Source organism: Rhagoletis pomonella, unplaced genomic scaffold (assembly GCF_013731165.1).
Source record: "Rhagoletis pomonella isolate Grant_MI unplaced genomic scaffold, Rhpom_1.0 Rhpom_scaffold_02651, whole genome shotgun sequence".
In the NCBI taxonomy this organism is placed as follows: Eukaryota; Metazoa; Arthropoda; class Insecta; order Diptera; family Tephritidae; genus Rhagoletis; species Rhagoletis pomonella.
Window position 1 is genome coordinate 3,428 of NW_023461204.1, and position 23,882 is coordinate 27,309.

Genomic DNA, 23,882 nt, shown 5'->3' on the forward strand with positions numbered 1-23,882 from the left:
ATCTGTGAAAATCGCAGTTTCGAAAAAAGTGTTGGTTAGGACCATTGCGAATTTGGGCTCTCTTCTTACCAGCTCCTCCATGTTCAACTACACTTACCACTACCTAGCGATCCTGTTGCTGCAAACAAAACCTTCGTGGCACACACTAAAGCACTAAAGTTCTAGTAGTATTAGTTTTTGCTATTGGAGAAACGCAATTATACAACAAAGCCATTTATGCCAATTTAAATGGACATTCATGCAACGCTACAACAGCAACTGGCTATGGCAGCAACGTACGCAATTTCATCTATGCCAAACCTCCTCATCAACCTCAATCCGCCAGCCATTAGCCAGCTGCCACTAGGGCCAGCCACAAATGCTGAGGTTAACCGATTCGCTGGCACGCCTGGCAATGGCTATCAGGTGGCTTGGTTATTGTGCGGCTAATGCAATTAATATTTATAAATTTACGCGCACGCAGCAGGAATATGCAGTTCAGCAACAAGCTATGCACACACACTCATTGTTAGAGGAAATTGCAAATTTCTAATTCACCGCCATAACCAAGTGCTGGTGTAAGCGCATTTTGCCGCTTAGCTTCGCATTCACTCAAATTATACTCGTAGCTAGCACCTTTTCTCGTCGTTTTGTCTTTGTATTTCCCCTAAATTCATCATGTTTAACGCTTTCCCTTAATTTTTCTTTCTGCTATTTTCTCTCTTCCTCCCTTCTCTCTCTTCACAGGCACTTCACAATTCATGTACGTCGAATTTGTCACCTCACCCGCCGGCCCTCTACTCAACACTGGCTTCCATTTCAATGTCGGCAATTGGCCGGGTCATGTGGAGACGGCGGGCATTAAGCATGGCATTTGCGATTGGTTGCTCAGCTCGGACTCGTTGAAGGATAGCAGCGCTAGTGAGGGTATATTTTTGAGTATCGCTCATTGGTATCCACCGAATACGTCGTGCAGTTATCACATCAAAGGACGTACGGGCGAAATTGTGCGACTCTATTTTCCAAGGTAAGTACATGCAATGGTAGTGGATGAAGGTAGACAGTGCGTATGAGTGATATTAAAAGGGCTTTCAAATTAATTAAAGGGTGCATGATTCGCAAAAGAAATTGGTTATTTATTTTGAATTTAGTTAAATTTGTTTTGCATTGATACGCACGTTTAACTCTCTTGGGGCCATAAGCCTATAATTGGAAAAGCTCGAGATTTGAATATAAAAAACGAGGCCTAAATAAAAAATGCTCCTATTAAAACAAAATTCAACACAAGAAATATTGAAAATTTTATCGAATTTGTCATCGATTTTGTTATCGATTATATATCAATGTATCGATTTTGCTATCAATTTTGTTGTCGATTTTGTTATCGACTTTGTTATCGATTATATGTCGATATTTTTATTGATTTCGTTACCGATATTTTTATCTATATTTTTATATATTTTATAATCGATTTTCACTATCGATTATTTATCGATTTTGGTATAAATTTTGTTATCGACTTTGTTATCGATTTTGTTGTCGATATTTTTATCGTTTTTCTGATCGGTTTTGCTACAAATATTATTATCAATTTTGCTATAGACATTTTTATCAATTTGTCGTCGATTTTGTTATCGATATTTTTATCGGTTTTGTTATCGGTATTTTGTTGGATGTTACTATCGCTTTTGTTATCTATATAGTATAAAGATAAAAATGAAGATAAAGGAAAACAGAATTACATAAATGTAATTGGAACGAACAGGGGATCTAGATAAAAAAATACAAAAAATATAGCCTTCGGCAAAAGCATATGTATGTATGTACATTAGAGTGGTCCAAAAAAATAAAATCGGAGTTTTAATGCCGGCACACACTAGGATTGATCTATATCGAAAAAAATATACCCCTATTTTTTATTTTGAAATCAAAAAATATTTAGGGAGTGCTCAAAGTTTATCATGTATTTTATATGGAGAAAAAAACATCTTTTCGTAGAAATAGTGTAGAATTCTTGAAAATCAATATTTTTCGATCGGAAAATTTTACTTATCTTCAGGAGATTCCCAGTAATAATACTCAATTGTTTCTTTAACAATTTTTTCATGGTAACTATATTTTATAGGTCCTCCAAAGCTCTTAGAAAATGCAATGGGGGACCAATAAAAAATCTTGAATCATAAAAAAATGGTTAAATAAACAATTGGATATTAATACTGGAAGTCTCCTGAAGAGAACCACAGTTTTCGGGTCGAAAAATATAGGTTTTCAAGAGTTTTATACCATTTCTACGAAAAATTGTTTTTTCTCCATATAAAATTCATGAAAAACTTTGAGCGCTTTGAGCACTCCCTAAATATTTTTGGATTTCAAAATAAAAAAATATGGGTATATTTTTTTTCAGTATATAACAATCTTAGGGGGTGGCGGCATTAAAAATCCGACCTTATTTTTTTTACATACGTTTTTGGACCACTTTAATGTACATATGCATGTACATATGTATGTATGTATAATGGTTATGAGACAAAATAGATATGTAACGTATGTTTCACTTCTCCAGGGCGGCCCAGGCGCACGTACTTTTTTTTATTTTTAAATTATGTTGTTGAGCTGGAGACTTTTTTATAAAGACATTTTTTGGAAAACAAGGATTTTTAAGAAATTTTCACTAATCTCATAATTTTTGCAAAACCTTTATTTTAATTTTTTCTATTTTTTAAAGGCTTTTTCTCAAATAAATAATGGTTTTCCGTACATAAGGTTAAAATTTTGGTATACATTTTTTGAATTATCTTTTCATACAATATTTTTTATCGCAAACAATCTTAGAATAATAGTTTCTCTTCTAATTTGATTTTTTTACCACAAAAGACTTATGCATGATCAAGTCTAAATAGTAGCAGATCAGTTGCCTTTGGTTGTAGTTGGGAAAAAGTGGAAAAAGCAAAAACAGCTGGCGTCGCTGGCTCGAATCCCAGTGAACTCGAGGAAAAAGTCCGATGGGGAAATTTATAAACTATTGTTGTGGTTTTTCACACAATAAATTTTCATAAAAAACGGCTTCAATCTCAATAAAAATTCTTTCACAAAATTTTTGTTCTAAACATAACAACAAATAAATAATTTTAGACCCAAAAATTACTTTTATTTTTTTCCAAAAATACTTGGTTTGTTTTTTTTCTCATTCGGATGAACACAATTTTCTCTAAGACATTGTTTTTTCTTAAATTATATTTCTTATAATCATTTTCGTAGCAAAAAAAAATATTTCTAAAGCTTTTAATTCCAAAAATATTTTTTTTTTACTGTTTGGTGTTTTTTTTCTAATTCGGGTTAACACATTTTTATGTGCTAAAAAACTGTGCATCCTCTTAACAATTTTTATTTAACATTACTTTTATAAAAAACTACTAAATTGGAATTTCGGAAACTAATGGCATTTTCATCGTACTATTTGTTAATCACTTATATTTATGTTCAATATGCGTTTAATCCGATGAATTCATTTGAGAGGAACAGCGTGGAATTTTCGAAACATTTAGATATTTTCAAGTTGACCGCCTTAGTATTTTATACTTATGAAATTCGAATATGTTTCACAAATTTGTTGCCAATTAAGCACTATTGTGTGCAAATTTAGCGTTATGAAATCATTTGTTACGCAACCCTACATGCTTGTGTACATATGTATTTATGTGCACTCTTTTATGAGATAATTTTATTCCTAAATCGTGCTTGAGGCCTAAACAAGCTGTTTACTCTCGCCAAACCAACGATGCGTATAAGCAGCACAATGTGGCTTATGTGCGTTTATTGATAAATTTCCTACACTAAGCGCCGATAAAATGCAATTTTCAAAATATTTCCACACCATAACAAAAATAAAAGCATTAATTATGCCAGCGCCTGCTAGCTGGTGAAAAATTCCAGATCACATACACATCGTATATTTGCTGAAATGAAGAAAATAACAAGTCCTAAGTGAGTTCCCCGCCTCGCCTCGCCTGACACGAATGCTAGTTATGTACACTAAATTTTGTCGATTATATATGTACATGTGTTTGTGTATGTGTGTGTGTGTGTTTTGTACGAGATGAGGCGGAGCGCTGTGTCAGTTACTCTTTTGCTGGTTGCTCTAAAATCTCAATAAATCTTCGCTTTGTGGCAATGTGGCGACTGTTATTTATAACTTTACGCTTTTCGACAGGAATTTATTATGCAATTTCTTAATAAAGCCAAAATGGAGAAGCAAAGGCAGATGAAGCAGCAGCAAAAGATGTAAGGCGGGAAGAAATTCACAGTCTTAACCAACAAGTAACCAAATTATTTCAGAGCTTGATAGTTATGTACGAGCCTTAGACGCTTCTAGAAATAAATACCTCTTATTTATATGCGTGTGAGCAAACTTAAATATCAGCCGCCTCAATGCCACAGCATTTAAACCACAAAAAGCTTAAGTTAAGCTAAAGCGGATGAAGTACTACTGTTCGCTTTCAAAGACATTGCTGAGGAGTTGAGAGCTCGAGCGGCGCGTCGTACGTAGAGGGGAAAGTTCGACACTAACAGCATTATTTGCAATACCAGCAATCGAAGCAACATTGTTTGCTGCATGCTGTGTTAACTTGGCGTTGCACAATTTTACATTCATGCATACCAACATTCGTACCTGCTTGCCACATGCCGCTCGCGTGCCACATGTCAAACGTATGTATGTGCATACATATGTATGTATATGCATGTGTATAATATTTTAGTTGATGAGAATTTCTGTTTTCAAGCTACTGAGAGTGATACTCTTCCATTGCTGCCTTCATTCACCGCATACTTCATTGTCATCTTAAGTATTTTAATTAGAATTCAAGCAAAGATTTATGTGACATTTTGACTTTAAGTTTAAAGCATTATCGTTTGCCTAAAGGAATGAAAACATGTAGTTGTGTTGATGGTTTAGTTTGTATGTATTCGTTGGAAATGCTAGGCTATATATAGCCTGTATATACGGTGACCATTCGTACCGATTTTGGCGGGACAGTACCGATATGAGAATATTGTCCCGCTGAATATTTTTAAAAGTCGGGACGTATAAGATATATAGCAGGAGATAACGCTTGCGAGCTATTGCAGTGTTCCTCCTTCTCTAACGAAAGCCATGTAAGTCATAATTTCAAACTTTTTACAAAAGTTATCAAAATTCGACAAAGTTTCATCAAAATTTTGAGCTTTTCAATTAGATTTCTTAGAAACATTCTGAGTAGGCAGTTTAATAACCCATTCAATTCCAAGTGCAAATTTTTAGTAGCTAGGACTTATCGTTGAAGGAGTTGCTCATTTTCTCCACTTAAAAAAAAAATTTCGGACATACTATGTATGGAAGAACATGCGCGAACAAAAAATTAGCAAAAAACCGACAGTAAGCCCAAGCTACTTCAAACTTGAACTTTATTATACAAAACCTTAGTGAGCTACAAAGTTGCATACTGAAAACAATTCTAAAAAAATCTGATAAAAACGATTAAGATTTTTATCAACATTTGTTAAAATTCGTCAAATTTTTATAAATGTTCTACAGAGTTTGAAACTTTTAAACAAAAAAAAGAAAGCTTGAAAAAATGTGAAAGTTCGCGCCTCAAGTCTTTCTTTCAGCCCAAAAAGTTGAAACAAAGATTTGCTGTAGACACATTTTTAGGTCTTCAAAAGATAGCTTCAGGCATGCTCTATAGACCCATAATTTTTTGTAAAAATTCTACAAAATGAGAAATTCGCGCCTGAAGTTTTTTAGACAAAAATACACCGGTCGTACGACCTTTTGCAATGGAAGTATCGCCAAACTGCTGTAACATTTTTAGGTTCAAAAGTATCCGCATCCGGCGATCGGTCATTTGAGAAAAATTCAGTTCACTACCCACATGTGGCATTTCCACCAGGCGAGCAAAATTTAGCAGAGTGGATTGAAATCGCATGCATCCCAAACAAAAAAAGCGCCATGGCCTAGCTGGCCGATGGACACACCTATGCCTTCTTTGATGTACGCCCACCTGGAACGTACTTGTTTTGGATATTTCTGGGACTCTGGTTCATTCTTTTGCGTTTGAAGATTTCATCCTTTGTAGTGGTCACACTGTTAGGTTTTATGGCCGAGCGTAGGCTACCGGTACGTTCAGCTTCACTTGTAGTATAGCTATGACTAAATTCATTACTTAACCACTGAAACAAATAGTGCGGAGTTGCCATAATTTTTATTAAGCCCTTCCTTGGTTTTGGTGGTGGTTTTCAATACACAAAAATGTTGGAAGAGCACGCGAAATTATCTTTTTTCCATTCTTCGTCGTCTGTACTTTTCATAGCTGTCAACCATACACTAAATGACGCGGCTTGGTCAAAAATTTGACAGTAGTCTACTAACAGATAGTAATTCCACCGCATTGCAAGCTTTATTTTGGATTAATCATGTACCTATTTCGTTATTGATTTCTCCGACTAGACAGCTTATTACCTCTGCTGGGTAGTCGTCAATATCTGCTTCGCCTCAAGCGATTTCCTTATACTTTCGCCTTTCATAGTCGTATATATTCCTACAACCAGCAATCTGGACGAATAAGGTAGCTGTAGAAACATCTGGGGTACTCACATACGCTCAAATTCATTCTCATTTTAAAGTATTTAATACAAGAAATTTCCTCCTCTCTCCCAGTCCCATAGCCGAAAGCCTCACATGCAATATTTGTAACAACTTAAAATTCATCTTACCAAACACTCATCTGCATAAGAATTCTACCTTCACAGCAGCAATAAAGCTGGACATCATGTTGCTGCTTGCATGTGTCCGCAACAGAAAAACGGCCATGGCAGGTAAACGTCATATTTGAACATGAGTTATTGTTGTAAAACTATAAGCTACATTTGTAAACACTACTTCTGCCTTGTATCTTCCACAGTCTAGACGCTGTCGAGCGAAATATATTTATAAAAAAAAAAACTTATGAACCAGGTTCTTTGGCAAAATTGAGCAGCTACGTAAAGCTATTTAGTTGGCTTGCCCAGTCCTCACTGCCTTTTCACGTTGCATAACTTATTTGTTTAGTTTGTTTGTTGCAAGTTGCTCTCTATTTAAGGTTATGTGTTTGTTGCTAGTTTTTGTTGTTCCTTTGTAGTAAACATTTGCTGTTCGCTTTCCAGTTATAATTGCAAGCTACTCTTCTGCTCCATTCTCCTTTTGAGTACAAATCGACTTGGCTGGTTGGCCGGCTGCAGCAATTTATTTTTTAATCTTCTCATAAAGTTTAGTTATAATTTTTAAGTTTGTCTACTTGGTTTTGTGGTTGTGGCTACTGGTACGTCTGCGTGACTCCGTTGAAGTTTGGAGTTACTTCGCAAAACTTTCGAACGCAGTGGAGGAAAGGAAATCGTAATAACTTCGGAGGACATAGTAAATAAACAGGATTTTGTAAAAAGAACTATAAACTCCACGCTTTCAATAATTTTTAAATATTTCGACTTTATTTTTTGCCTATTTCTTTTACTTAAATTCCACTCGATATGCATAAATAATTTGAGAATAAAATTCATTCGAAAAATGGAAATTAAATCTTCCACAAATTGCGTTTATTTCATGGTTGAAGTAATTTTTCCACTATACTTTTACTTTGTATAACATTTCTGCTTCGAAAATAATGGCATTAACTATAAATCCTAAGCAATTTATTTCGAGCGTACAGAAAACATGTGCTGCAGTTTTTATTAAAAAAAAGGATGTGAAGTTTTTGCGTGTGTCTGGTGTAGCTTACGTTGTGATTAGTTGACATAACTTCCTAAAATAATATTACATTTCAAAAGTAAGCATTTCTTGAGATTTTGTTTCCGTTTCGAAAATTCCATACGTTTTCTGGTCCACAAAAATTTAGCAGTGGTTCTAAATTGCCAATATTTTCACAATCTCTTTGATTCTTGTCGTTGTTTCGAAAATTCCAGTCGTTCCGTTGCTAACAAAAATTTTTCAAGGCAAGTTTTTGCTTGTTTTTTTATTAGTATTTCGAAAATTAAAATTTTTCTCAATTTATTTGTATACACTACTACTAAAATTTGGGTTGATTTGACATTAAATATAAAAAATCGCTGCAATAATTTCCAAAGCAGCCGCACATTGTTTCTCGTTGGAATTTTTCAAGTTTATAATCCTCAATTTTACACTTCGTAATTTTCCTCCATCTCACATTCACAATTCCTATTCGCCTCACACCAGCGCTCAGCTTAATTGCGAATTAAAGAATCTTCGCTAAAATCCAACTCGCCAGCAACGTAGATTAAGTACATTTTCCAAAAATTGGCATTTACACTAACCACGAAATTCCGCACTGAGTAGTATTAAGAGAAGTAGCAGAAACAAAATTTTTATGGTAGTTAAACTTAATGCCGCTAGCACAAGTTTTCCGCTCAAACAAAGTAATAAAAGAAAAAGGAAGCTATGCGATTGTAAATAAATATTTATGTTGAATTGAAAATTTCGAAAGAACTCGTTGGAAGAGCTGGGAGCAGGAAGAGCGAGAAAGACTTTAGGGTTGGTGCGTGCTAGGAAAATGGTATATCCGTTCGAAAAAGTTATGAAAATGATATTATCTTTATGCTCAGCAAGTGTTGGGCGAATTATTACGGAAGAAAAACTTTGAAGCGGCGCAAAATCAAAGTGGAAGACAAAAGCAGCAAATAGACCTAATAAATGTAGAGAACAAATGAACTTTGTAAAGCATATTAAGTACACTTGAAGTAATATTTTAATGTTTAATTGAACATAACCGCCCCGATTTGACTGCCGCTAAGGTAACATATAAGTAAAATTACATCAGAATAACATATAACCTTACCTGTGCTGATTTGATTCAGCGGTTGTAGGATGAAAATGTTTGTTCCGAAAATTCCACACGGTCCGCGCATGGTTTACTTATAAAATTCTTGAATTTTCCAGAAAATGTGTGGAGAGTATAAAAATAGGTAATGTTTCGAAAATTCCGTACGTTCCATTTTAAGAATTTGATAGATTTTTGTAATCTTCAATCAGTACCTACATATAATCATCTACTTTCTCAAGTTTATATAAACTTTCAAGCGAATTTAAATTTTGTAGCAAAACAAAATATTTTCATTCAAAACAATGAATTCAAATATGCGCTCAACAAAACTAATAAACACATGGTATGCACACCTTTAAAGTAAGTTTTTCATGCACATTCAAACCGCACTACAAAACATAAAGAACTCAAAAGTTATTTCAGTATTCCCATAAAACAATATGGAAAAATAATATCTAAAATGCGCAAAAATATTATTAGTAAATCTGCATTGAAGCTACACAGCACAAAGTTGATGCTTTGAAAATCCACTTACGTAGCAGGGCTAGAGTGGCAGGACTGAGGACGAGTATGTAATTCAGTAATTCAGATGACAAAAACTTTTTCAATTACGAGCATGGACGTCAAAAGAGACTGAAGTCGGCAAAGCATTCGAAGAGTGGGGGGAGTTTATATGGTTGGTGCTCGTAGTTATTGCTGCCACACAGCCAAGTAGACTAGCAGTCAGGCAAGGCACACGTGCTTGCAAATATGAGTGTGTGTGTATGTATGTATATGTGGCGTGCAGCAAATGTGCCACATGTGGCAGCTACCCTTCGGGCGCTAAGGTAAGAGAAGGCGCGCGTGACTGCAGTGGCAAAATAAAAATCCGACTTCGTGTGCTGGGAATGGGGAGCAAACCGCACAAAGCCAGCCACAGCTACATACAAACACCCAAAGCAAATGTGACTAAATAACAGCAAAGAAAAAAAAAACACCAACGAATTCACTTCGCAGATGAAAATGGCACGAAATGGAACTAGTAAACGTAATGAAATGAAAATAATAATAATAACAGTAACTTAGTTTAAGCCAATTTTCGCTTGTGATCCACGACAACGGTGAAAGGAAAAGCGCACTAGCTGAAGCCTTCATAGTCAGCTAACCACAAAAATGCCAATTTTAGCAACCAGCTACAAGTACAGGTGAGACACAGATAGTGCAATAATATGGCGGCACACGAATAGCCTTACGTGCATACAATACATAGAAATACATACTTACTGGCTTGAACTTTTACGTGCAGCATAAAAGTTATATGCAGCCCCAAACAAACCATTGGTTAGGAGAGAAGTACAGTTGAGGTGTGGAAAATGAATGCGAGGGAGTCATGAGCTAAATAGGCGAAGGAATTCACACAATTCCATTTCGTTGCCTAGTAAAAATATGGCATAATATTTTATTATAGACTGCAAGTCTAAGCCTAAGCAGATTGGCAGAGACTGTAAAGAGCATATAAAATACCTTTGGGCAAAAAGTATACTCAGTATACATATGTAAGTATGTACACGAACCTGTGAGTGGTTGAGACCTATGTACAAAATTCCGACAATGTTAGCTGAGCACAGCGAAGAATCATATAAAAATAAAGGCCAAAGATGCAGAGACAAAAAAAATATTATGCTTAAAATAAAAGTAAATAAAATTTGAAAGTGAGTTTTAGGTAGTATTTCGCAAATTCAATTTGTTCCACTAAAGCAAATTTTTTGCCAGTTGGACTTCTATGCTAAATTATCTTTAAAAACTATACAAACTCTTCGTGTTTCGAAAATTTCACATGTTCCCCTAACATTTTTTTTTCAAATTCATATAAGTTTCAGTAATTTTAGTGTACAAGGAAAAGGAAAACGTAATACTATTCCAAACTGCAACCTGTTTTAAAATTTCTCAATTTGGAGTTGGCCTACAGCAAAATATTAAGACACCTATTTTCGCAATTTGGTAAACTCCAAATAAATTTTTTTCGGCAAATTTTCTTAGAACTGCACGTAGATTCCTTTTGTGTTATACGCGCGTAGTCGAAAAATCGCCCATAAAAATTTACCCTCCCTAATGTACATAGTACGTAGATGTACGTCTATTGTGCGTAGCAGTTGAATGGCAGGCGTATTAATGGGTCAAAAAAATAATTAGCTTTGAAAAGGAAAAGCTGCTATATTTTGAAAAATACATGGGTAGATTTAAAATATAAAAACTGAAAGTTAACTTCTTATCGAAAAAATGTTATCGACACAAGAAGATGCTTTCAAAGTCTCGTTTAAAATTTTAGCTAAGTTTTATTTTTTTCCAATTCATAAAGATATAATGCGAAAATATCTGACGGGAATCAGGTCGCAGAACTCAAAATTTTCAGGTCTTAAGAGTTGAATTTTGGAATACATACATATCGTCGTTTAAAGAACAAAACCGCGTATCGCCGTTCTGGAAAACTGCGTAAGGGACATTTTTTATCAAAAATTGGATTTGCTCACCGAAGCCTCTGGCTGAAGCCTTATCCATTCGTCCTAAATATACTAGACAGAAATGCGATTGCTTTATGAAAGAGAGAACAAATTTGACTTATGAGAGTTTTTACTCTCTAGAAAATAATTTATGCAACCTCACATACGCGGCTTTGAATTACGAGGATATGTGGTTTTGTACTTTAAACGACGATATGTATGTATATTAGAATCTCCTGCTGTGCAGATCTCAAAAAAGTACACAGTTTCGAAAATTCCACCCGTTCCAGTAAATTTTTCTTAAAAATTAACTCGAGTATGATTTTTTCAATAGAGAATGCTTGTAAAAATCACCACAATGTTACTGTTTCGAAAATTCCATATATCAATCATTACAAAAGCTCCAAGTTTTAAACTCATTTAAAACATATTCACGTACAAAAGCTCTAATATTTGCTTTGTTTCGAAAATTCCATTCGTTCCTTTACTATCCCACTTAGCTAAATTACAACGTTGGACTCTAAAATGCAAGTACTCCGAAAATTCCACTTGCTCCAATCACCAAATTATCAAACTAATTAATACGAATTTTGTCCCCGTGTACAACAACCAAAATTCACACAGCATTACCCATTCGCCTAAGAAATTTAATTTGCACTAAATTTGCACGACTCACATCAGGTCAACTTAATTCGCGAGTGCAACAAATATACATATTTATGGCAGTTACGTGTAGACTGCACAAACGTGCCTCCTCAGGCTCTGTTAAGCAGTGTTGCAGCATCTTGAGCGCAACATATTCGACATCGAGCGCCTATTTCTGCGCTTACCTGACGGCCTCTAGCCTGCTGCCATGCTGCCGTGCTGCATATCCTCATAATCCAGTTTGTTGTAGGCAGCTTAAGTTGACACACAACGCAGCTGCGCATACATACATACACACAAATGTATGGATGCCATTTACCGCCATGTCACGAAATTTCGTGCTGCAAAAGCAAATGATCACCTTGCCGCAAGCAAACTCGTACACAGCTATGAATGTATTTTCGTTTATTGCGAGTCCTTTGATAGGCCGCCTTGCCGATTTCGGCTGCCTACCACTATCACCCATTTACCGGTAGTCCTTCCTGCAACATAGGCTTAGGGGCAGCTCAGCGCTGGGCGAGCTCAGTGTACTTTAGCAGCAGAAGCAGCTTTTGTGCCTTGTATAACTCGCTGTACTAAATACATATCACTGCCTGAGCGGATTGGCTGGGCGTATTTCAATAAGTGTCGAGTCACGTGTGTGTATGTGTGGGTGTATGCTAGCTGGTTTGTGCCTCATAGGTTATGCAATTTTGTGATGAAAAAAAAAAAGAAACATATGTACACCCATGTACGGTCACACTAGCGCCTCACGGTCTCACGTCTTTACCGTTTGGTCATGCTAACTGGCTTTTGCAGCGTCATCCAATTCCAACGGCAGTGTTGACGAAGTGGAAGTTGTACGGGCGAACTATTTCATATTCCAGATTTCATACTCTATATGAATTGGGGAAGTGTGTATATTTTGGGGATTAAGCAGTATAACAAGGTGATGTCACAGCTAGGCCATCAGAAAAACAAAAAAAAACAGTAAATAAAGTACATGTTGGGAGGACTGCACAGGCTTATATGTATATACATAGTTGTTAGTATAGTGTAACTGAAAAAATTTGTTCGCTGGCATGCTGCCAGACATGTCTACCAGCTAGCAGTTTGTTGCAAGTGCTTATATGCACTAGGGTGGTCCCAAAATGCATGTTAAAAAGTACAGTCGGAATTTGTATGCTCTAACTCCATAGGATTGTTCCATACCGAAAAAAATGTACCCTTATTTTTTTTTTTTGAAATCAACAAACATTTAGCGGTCGCTCAAAGCGCCCAAAGTTATCCATGTATTTTATATGGGGAAAAAACAACTTTTCGTAGAAATGGTATAGAATAATTAAAAATCTATATTTTTTACCAGAAAACTGTGTTTATCTGCAGGAGATTCCAAATAATAATACCCAGTTGCTTATTTAAACATCTTTTCATCGCAACTATAATTTATAGGTCCGCCAAAAACCCATTAAAAATGCAATGGGCGGACCAATAAAAAGGCGGTAGTAAAAAAAGTGTAAATAAACAATTGGGTATTATTATTGAAAGTCTTCTGAAGGGAACCAGAGTTTTCCGATCGAAAAATATTGATTTTCAAGAATTATATTCCATTTCTACGAAAAGTCTTATTTTTCCCATATAAAAATACACGGAAAACTTTGAGCGCTTTGAGCGACCTCTAAATATTTTTTGATTTTAAAATAAAAAAATACGTGGGTATACTTTTTTTCGATATAGAACAATCCTAGGGGGTGAGAGCATTACAATTCCGACCTAACTGTTTTTGGACCACCCTAATATACACACACCAACATATGTACATACATGTATGCATAGGCTCATATTTTTCTACAGAAAAATATCAAAGCCTGAAGATTTGCTGCGGCTTAAATGTGACATGTTTATGCGAAAGAAGCTGAGTTTATTTACTTGAACTCAAGAGACTAGACTTACTCGACTGGCATGTGTAATAACCTAAATCGACCTATGTACATAACCATCATGTTAGTAACACTCTAGGGAAAATAAATGGGCACAAAACTCCAGTTAAAATTGACGAAGGATTGATTTCTGGTGATTATTAAAAATTATTAAAAATATCCTCAACTTTCTGCCTCATTACTCGATATACTTCTGACTAAGCTTTCATTGACTTATAAATATATACTCGATAACTGTAGCAAAATTGAGCTCCGAGTTGTCTTAATCTCTCTTATTTCATACAAGTACCTATGTATTCTCATCCGAAATTTGTATGTTCTTTCTCTTTCCAGCTTCCGCATCAATCGCATTGAGTCACCGATTCTGAAGTATGACGGCGACTGCGGTGAATCGCTTACAATTTACGACTCCGATCATCCCGATCCGGCACGTATTATCAAAACCTTCTGCGACACATTTTCGCGACCCATGGAAAAGGTGGACTTCGTGAGCACCAGTCCCTCGCTATACGTGCAATTCGACTCGAAAACCGGTTCCTACAGCGGCTCTTCGCTTTACTACTGGGCACACTACGACTTCTTCAATAACACCCGTTTCGGTGATCCGGTGCCAAATACACTCTGCGATGAGGTTATGTACGCCTGGAAGCATCCGGGTGGTAAGATACGCTCGCCAATGAACTCGCTCATCTTCAAACGCACTGGCGGCTCTGATGTACGTTGTCAATATAAATTCGTCACCGATCGTCGGCTCTATGCGCGCGCTGTCATCGAAGTCACTTCGGTTTCGTTCAAAGAGTTACCTTACAACAATAACGCCTGCACGCGTTGCCATGAAGAGCGTGTCGATAAGTTGGTGATTTGGGAGGAACGCGAGAAATTCCAGAACAATCTCGCCTGCTTCTGCGATAATATACCACGCGCAGTACGCGTCATCTCCTCCGCAGATCAGATGAATCTCGAGATGATTGTGCAGGGTCAACACGCAATCACGTCCTATTTCAAGAATCCCAATCCACTATTCGAGGCGTCTTATGAGTTTGCGCACGGTCCGCTATGTGGCCCCATAACACTGGGACCCTCGCCCGATGGCGAATTGGTATTTCCCTTCAAGAAGGCATTGGCGATGGCGGCGGGCCCAATGGCCGCCGTGCCTGAGCATCATTATCGTCGCGAAAAGTGCATTTGGGAACTGAAAGTGGCGGCACAGCGCGACCTGTGGTTGAATTTGGAGAAAGCGCGGTTTGCCGATCGCACTTGTGACAGCGCCAAAATCGAAGTATACCTTGCGGGGCGACTCGAGCCACGTTTCATTATGTGCCCCGAAAATATCTCCTTGGCGCGCGATCTACCCATACTCTCGGCAGCCGATCTGGGTGCGCTTGGCGCCGATCAGGAACCACTGCCAGTGCTGATACAATACACCGGCGATGGGCAGCCGGGCAAAAATGCCTTCCGTTTAGTTTGGACCGAACTGTTCCATTTGCCACGCAATCCCGACGGTAGTTTGGCATCGTCGTTGCTGCAGGACGGTGGCTGCGACTTCCGCTGTCCCGGCGACACAGAGGTCTGCATACCACGCCACCTGCTGTGCAACGGTGTCGACAATTGTCCGAACGTGACGCACATCTCTACGATGGCTCAACTAACGCGGCACATTGAGTGGAATTTGGAGCAACTCGGTCTGCTGCATCGCGCGCACGCCTACAAGGATCTCGTGCTGAACGATGAATCGGCAGAGATATGCCTGCGTCAGGAGTTGAGTGAATTGCCCTATGGCAAGCTGATATTGATCACGCTGGGATTGAGTTTGATGCTGACGCTATTCGTGGCGATATTGTGCCGCATGTTTCGGGGGCCGGGTCATGCCTACCACAGCAGATACTAGAGGTACGAGTTGTGGTTGCAAGGCAAACCGCCGGGCGTGCACGTGTAGCAGTTGTGTGCGCAGCGGGGCAGGCAGATGTACGAAATCGGCCGAGGCGATAGTGGAGTGGAGGAGTGGCGGATGTAAACTGCTTCGGGGAAGAAATATATTTTTAGTGTGGAAGTAATAAGTGTTAAGTTTTGATTTTTTATGTAGTTACACCTAAGTATTGTACCTTTTTGGAATACCCACTGAGCGAAAAATACATACATACATACATAGTTGCCTGCTAGGTAGTAGTGATTGAGAAGGCATTAAACAAATAAATAAAATGTAATTGAAATGCCTAATTGTAGGTATACATACAAGAGAGTGTTGAGCATCTAAACTGAGGTTTAGACTTTTGTATTTGCATTGTGGATCTCGGTTTTATTGTAACAGACTAGCAGAATTTTTGTAAAACCGGGCTTTGTCCATAAGGCTTGTAGACATTTGGCGTGTGATGTTTTGAAGTAGAAAAGTAAGTTTAAGTAAATGATTCGATCCATACGACTTTCCTCACCAAATTTTGCATTACTTCGAAAACAAAAAATAAGTTTTTCAATTACCGGAAACTTGAGCAAAATAAAAGCTCTAAAGCTGAGCATATAATGGAGCGAAGAAAAGTGTAATAAGCAAAGCGACCAAAAGGAGACAAAAAAATTGGGACATAAGAGAGCAATTAATAGGCAGTTACAGCGCCAAATAAGAAGAAGGAGCTCTTGCATTCAAATGTGTATACCTCTTTCCGTCGCTCTACTATATTCTCTGCCTATGGAACTAAGGGAGCTGTTGAAATTCGTAATAGTTCTTATTCGATGCGAATTTTATAGCCTCTTGCCAATTTCTGTCAACTATGTCCTACGAATAAAAAATGAGCTCAAGTTTAGACTCAAAACAGTAAACCGCATCTGGGCCCCAACTCACTTTCGGTTCATAAGATGTTATACTCGTAAATATGTATGTATTTGCATTGTCCTTTCACCGTCTTTGAAATATCAACTGCCAATGGCACAAATAAATTTGTGATTTTTTATTAAATACATACATATATGTACTACATAACAAAAAGTAAGTTTTTGATATTATGAAATTATGAATTGATTAGATACTCGTTTAGAGGGAAAAAATTACAAAAAAAATATTAAAATAGACACATTGCAATAATGACTTATATACTTTATAAATCAAGCAATTACTTTAATCAATAATATTTCCTTTAACTAACTACTTAGAGCTCAAAACTATTTGAAAATTTTAGCCACAAACATTAGCATCTGTCATGCTTCAACGATTTTGCTTAATCTATAATTCAAATATTAGTTGACGTCTTGCAAGGCCGCAAACAGGAGCCCCCCTCTTTCGAACTTTAGTTACTTTAAGTTAGATAACCATAGACTTTGGCATTGAATATGGTCTCTTCCCACATAAACTATCTTTGAGAGAGGCTTATAGACCCTCAGGAAACTGTAACGAATTTCAAGCTGAGACATATGCAACTGGCCTGACGTTAGGATTAGGCGAAGCGACCATCCTTGAGATCTTTAATTTCATGAGTTAAGGAGAAGGCTATAGCAGGTGAACCAATTACTAGCTCTAAAAAGTGGGTGCGATCACTCAAATTCAGTACCCAGTACTAAAAACTCGGGTTTTTCGAAACTGGTAGCCGGCATAAAAACCGATTTAATTTTTGAAATCAACGTGAAGTAGTCCTTGTAGGAGTGAAGTTTCAATAAAATACGACCACTTCTTGAATATTTTTATACTTGTTAATTTGTGCGTCAGTGCTAGTAGCAGCGTTGCGATATTTAATTGTCAATAGTTCTAAATTAATTAAAAATATTTCCTGTCAAATTGAAAGATAGAACAATAGAATAGAATATTCTTCTGAACAGCATGGTACCATTTTTATCCTGCATGAAATTTTTTCCTACAAATGGAGCCAGATTGACTAGATGTACTACTACCCAGCAAAAATTTGGAGTCATAAACGAGTCTTTAAGGAGTCCCATTTCGGAGCCTTTACGCTCATAATGATCTCATTTAAGAGCCCATGAGGGTGTTTCCCTTCCTCCGACTTATATGAGCTTAAATTCATACATACACTGGCAATTAAAACCGAGTGCATGTACGACTTTTTATTACTTAAAGTAGCATAACTTGGTTTTTAATTTCCTTGAAATTTTCAGCAATTGGTCCTTATTATCCAAAGAATAATGCCTAGTATATAGAAAAGCTAAGTTTAAACAAGAAATAAGCAATTCACAGCAAACGCCTAACGCAACTGTTTTCACTCAGTTTTGAACTTTTCTGTTTCGTGACTTTTGAAGGTTAATACCAATAGGATTGTGGGGACTTCCCTGTTTTCAATTGCAATTTTAATAAGTCCGAGAATGCTGTCCACTGAGTTTTCTATGATTTCGCTTGATATATTATCCAACGTACTTCCATGTTACGCGGAGCTTGTTTGTGCTATGGCAATCCCCTCTTGACCACAGCGCAAAATTTATCGATGGCGTTGAGATCTGGACTTTGTGCTGGTCACAGAATAACGTGAACATTTTGTTTGAGCAGCCGGTTGTGTCGAATCTTTTCAGAATTCTCGGGATCTCCGTCCTGCTGGCAATCGACTTCTTCCTCAGGGTATGCGCTTTTGTCTACAAAGACCGGACAATTTCTTCATTATTCCTTTAATTTTAACTAATGGCACCAAATTTCACCGAGTAAAATAACCAAAAACTATTAAGCTGACACTGAATGTTTATAAAATAGACGAGAATTGTAGCTTAAAATATTAAAAACGGGTACTTTGACCTGATTGAACGAAAATTAATTGATTCCAGAGCGATGGAAAGGAATATTTTTGTGGAAGACACCATGTCAAGAAAAATTTCTAATATGGTGGCAAGAGCTTAATAGTTTTGGGGTGTTTTGCTTGGCGGAATTTGGTGGCGTTAGTTAAAATTAGAGGAATTAGGGGTCATGGCACATACTGCCTTGTTCTAGGAGACTATAATTAATGGGATTAGAATTTTTGAGTACCTGAATGTTGGAGGATAGTGTTGAGAATACGGCAACTACTCAAATTTGTAGACTTCAGTTTATATAGAAATGTGTGCACAAGGGTCTTAAAATGGGATCAACGAGCCTACATATGTGTGGCAATAGTATCTTCTGGCAGCCCCTTCACACTAACTAAATCAAGTGCAAGCTCATCGCCATAGTCTGTATATCATTTCTCCTAACAAGCCATTTTACCGCAACCGGCATATTGTTGTGACTATTTCCAAAGTCAAAATCTTTTCTGACAGGGAACGTTTTATGCCAACTTCTTCTGCAGGACGATTGCGAGTGATGACTTTGTTGTAGCGGCTACTTAGTCAGGAGGCCTAAGAAGTGCGCAGTTTGGACGAGTTTGACGAGTTAGCGACATGCGGGGCTTCTTCAAGTGCACATGTCTGCGGAGGCAAGTTTTTAACCCCACAAAAACAGTTATTCATACTTGAGTTTTTTCGGCTAAGTGCTGCGTTCGACGATCTAAGCGTTTGGCAGTGGGCTAACTCGACCAAGCGTATTTCTAACTTTGCTTTTTACAAATTTTTTCAAGATGACGAAGAATATTAGTGGTCGCTCACTAAGCACTCTAAGTTTTCCCCACGTATTACCAATGAGCGCACCAATTGTTGGAAAACAATGAAGTAGCTCACGTTTAGCAGTACTCTAATTATGACAGTCGAGATTTGGTGAAAAACGATTCGAAAGCTCCAGTTACGGTGCTCGATAAGAAGTCGAATCATCAGTTTTAATTTCAATGGAAACGTTGCTTTGGAAGCGTTGGATTTTCGTTCTAAACGAATAGCAAATTAGACCACAAATGCCATGATTTCTGCCAGGCTTCTCAGCAAAAACAGCTGTCAGCCGATTTGCCAACGACTGGATTAGGCTATCAGCCCTATTCCCAGAGACAAATTACAAACTCATCACATGATTATCATCCCAACTGTGTCAGTATTTAGGCCATAACAATAGAAATGACAGTTGTCATCATAATAATGCTTCAAGTGAGGTTTTCTTGCATAATTTTAGGCGAAATAGTTAAGGAAATAGTCATGCGATGTGTTTTGTAAGTGGCTTGGAAATAAGGCTGCATAGATGAGTTCAAAATGGGAATAAAAATAGCCGAGTTTAGGTAACTTATAGAATATAGTGCCTAAAGGTATGCTACATCCTTATTCACCCTAGACCAAACCATGGTGAAATTATACAGTCATGAGCAAAAAAGTTGCATATAAGCAGAAAATTGTAGCCCTTCTCAAATATTAAATTCTAGAACTGAAGTAATAACTTTGTGGCATGGCCAAATACCTTGCCGCATAACCCAAAAACTTGTCGGGAATTAGCTTAAAGGCACAAATATGTAGCGCTTAAGCGCGCTCTTTGCGGGTACTGCATAACCTTGAGCGCAGTGATCGGACTTCTACCACATTGTGGTAGATCTGCCAGTTTTTTGAGCATCTACCACATTAGGTCTGAAATCTACCACATATTCACGTTTTTGAGTAGTTTTATTTTTGCTCGACATAATTTTCTTAATTTCAAGAGCAAAAATTGTCCAACACTAAACACTAACAACAGGCAGAATTGGAGGATAAACTAAACTGTAAAATAGTAATTTTTTTCAATATTAAATTTTTCGTCATCAAACGTGGTTTTATTGTGTTAAATTGCAAAATATATGATTTATAAAAATAATTAATAGCGAAAAAAATAAAAACCGGCGATTTTTGTGAAAGTATTAGCAAATTTCAGTGCATCTAAAATTTCTAAAGCGTTGTTTACTTTTACTTGAGAATTGTCAAAATCGGCAAATCCCAAGTAGCGGTTTCTGGAACGAGCCACATTTTTTCGCTACGTCGTGATGTGATAACAAGTAATTTTTAGCAAAAAAAAAACCGACTTCAACTCTCATATAAAAAAAAAAATAGATCATGATCCGCTGATCGGATCTTAACCAGATTAGTATGGCACCACCTCTGAGACACTACTTTTCCGATGCAAAAAAAATTATCGAAATCGGTTAACGTGGTCCAAAGTTATGCGGTAACATACATAAAAAAAAACAAAAAATATTCCGACGAACTGATAACCTCCTCCTTTTTTGGAAGTCGGATAAAAAGAAAAGCTAGCAGCACTCCGCAAGGTTGCAGAAATCTTTCAAAATAGCTCCGATCCAGTACTCCATGAACTTACAGGTTTTTACACGTACTTGCAGGAAGTTATAGGAAAAATGTTCCCGTACCCCGAAAACCTGTAAATGAGAGCGATTTTTGGAGAGTTGTGTAGAAAATGAAGTTGCAAGATTTTACCCGAACGTTTTACATAAATGTAAAATAATGAAGTGTCAAGCGATCAGCTGTTTGACGTTTTTACAGGGATTTTACACGAAAAGTATTGGATCAGAGCTAATATGTTCGAAACTGTCAAGGAAAAAAATTGCCAAAACTCAACGCAATTTTTAGCAACTTCAATCTTGCACTTTAATATACTAAAATTAATTTTGTTTTAGATTCTAGTTAAAATGTTGGCAATTTAGGTGAAACCTTGTAGAACTTTTTTAATTTTTGTACAAAGTTTGATCTAAATCCTGAGATTTACCACAGATTTTTGAAATCTACCACATTCTACCACACAAATTTTTTTTAAGTCCGATCACTGCTTGAGCGTACAGAAGTGGTAACTGATGGTTATCTACAAAATTTTAAAAGAAATTATTTAGTCCTGGTTCTTTACACCCTCTGAGTTAATCAGCTCGCCACAATAGGGTGTTGGACTAACACTGCTTGCGAAAGTTTTTTCGTTTTTCTTACTTAAAAAAAAAAAAAAACATACGTTTCTTAGACCCACAACGCTTGATCATTTCTTACATGTAAACAAAACTTGCTCCCAATGCTAAGCACGACTTAAAATTGCTTATTGTGGAATTTCATCTAAAAATCTTTAAATTAATTAAATAGCTTAGAGTGTTTTTTTTTACTTTAATTCAGGAAAACTTAAATAGCTATTACAAAAGTTGTTTAATCGTTTTATAGAAACTTACGACTCCTTTTTCATGTTTTTAAAGCGCACATCTACAAATCCAGCGCTGAGTGAAAAAAAATAACAAAAATTTGTGAATTGTGAATTAAAAAAATTCAAACAAATTCTGAATTGAAAAAGAAAGAAAAATTGTAAAAACCCCAGTAGACTTACATATATAGGAATGAAAAGAGAAAAAGTATATAGCTGTAGACACTAAGTGGTATGTACAATTACGAATAATATGTAAGCAAAAAAAGATAACAATTAAACAAGCACAAGGAGCCATTTAAGAAAAAGTATAATAATAAAGAATTGATAAATGAAACAAAAGAAAATTGTATGTATTTAAGTATAATATACAAGTTCATATGTATACATATATATTACTTTAGGGTAACTATGTAAAATTAGTAATAAAGTGATTTCAAAACAATTAAAAACTAAACCAAAAAAACAACCGAAGTAGCTTAACTTGTATCTGGGCGAAATGGTGCCGTGGAATATTTTTTGTCTTCCATATATATATATTTTTTTCAAAATGAATCGCTTTTTCCCAACATTCGCTCAGTCGTGCTCGTTGTACTTCAATCCACCCAAGCAAATATATTCCCACTCCGTGAACTCATCGATGTCATGGTGACTACCTTCACGTCCAATACTCGACTCCTTAATGCCCCCCGAATGGCGCTTCCGCTTGCGACATCAGCCCTACATTTACACCTACCATGCCGACTTCGAGTCGTCGCGCAACCCTAAATACTTGCTGTAAGTTCTAGCTGTAAGAGTAGGCCGCCAAGCCATGCAGCGTTTTATTTACCCGACACACAACATCGTCCTCCGTCTCGAACTTTGCCAGCATAATTATAGTAATCGGTAATGATGGCAGGTGCATAGAAAAGTGGGCGCTTATCTTTCAAACGTTTGCCATCGCACAAAACCTTTCGCATTTCGCTGGCGTGCATCCTTCATAAACGCCTCAATTCGCTTAAGCTGCGCCGCATTGATTAGCGGACCAATTCGCATACCCTCTTCGTGGCCGGCACCGATTTTGAGCGCCTCCACTTCGGCTTTCAGTTGTGCCACGAACGTGTCATAGAGGCAGGCTTGCACGTAGAACCGATTCGAAGAGACACACGTGTGGCCGGAGTTTCGAAACTTGGAAATAATTGCGCCCTCAACCGCTTCAGCTATGTCAGCTGATTCAAAGACTATGAATGGTGCATTGCCGCCAAGCTCCAACGAGACACGTTTCAACGCGCCGGCCGTCTGACGAAAGAGTTGTTTGCCTATATTAGTAGAGCCAATAAACGAAATACCGCTGACCAGTGGACTCTTGTAAAAAATTTCGCTTATAGGTGGTGCATTGTTGGAGGTGACAACATTAAAAACGCCTGGTGGTATGCACGCCAGCTCGGAAAGATTGGCGAGCGCTAGACTTGTAAGTGGAGTCGCCTCGGAAGGCTTGATGACGACAGTGCAGCCTAGGGTGTGAAAAGGTAGTGAATTAGGTAGTGGTTGTTATATATATGGACCAGGTATCGTATCATTTAGAAGGACATACATACACCTTTCAAAGTCTTCTTCTTCTTCTTCTTATTTGGCGCTGTAACCGCCTAAGCGATTTTGGCCGAGTCCAAAACAGCACGCCAGTCATATCTCTTCTGTGCTAACTGACGCCAATTGAAAATGCCAAGTGAAGCCAAGTCCTTCTCCACCTGGTCTTTCCAACGCAGAGGAGGCCTTCCTCTTCCTCTGTTCCCAGCATCGCGGCCCGCGTTGAATATTTTCAGAGCAGGAGCGTTTCTATCCGAACGGCATGGCCAAGCCAGCGGAGCCGCTGAATTTTAATTCGCTGCACTATGTCTATATCGTTGTAAAGCTCATACAGCTCATCGTTAAATCGTCTGCGATATTCGCCATCACCAACGCGTAAAGGTCCGTAAATCTTTCGCAGAATCTTTCTCTCGAAAACTCCAAGAGCCGCCTCATCAGATGCTTTCATTGTCCATGCTTCCGCGCCTTACACCAG

The 23,882-nt window shown here is 37.4% G+C and overlaps 1 protein-coding gene and 1 pseudogene across 1 annotated transcript; one reads left to right on the forward strand and one right to left on the reverse strand.

Annotated features, from left to right (window-relative positions):
* Nucleotides 1-726: 726 nt before the first annotated feature.
* On the forward strand, nucleotides 727-16,864 carry LOC118753590 (the record flags this gene model as incomplete). The annotated part of the gene is given in 2 exon segments (XM_036488471.1): nucleotides 727-1,006; nucleotides 14,203-16,864. Coding segments are annotated over 2 exon segments (1,835 nt in total), but the record flags the coding sequence as incomplete, so codon positions are not given.
* A 5,387-nt stretch (nucleotides 16,865-22,251) lies between these two features.
* LOC118753589 lies at nucleotides 22,252-23,334 on the reverse strand (annotated as a pseudogene).
* Between the last annotated feature and the right edge of the window lie 548 nt (nucleotides 23,335-23,882).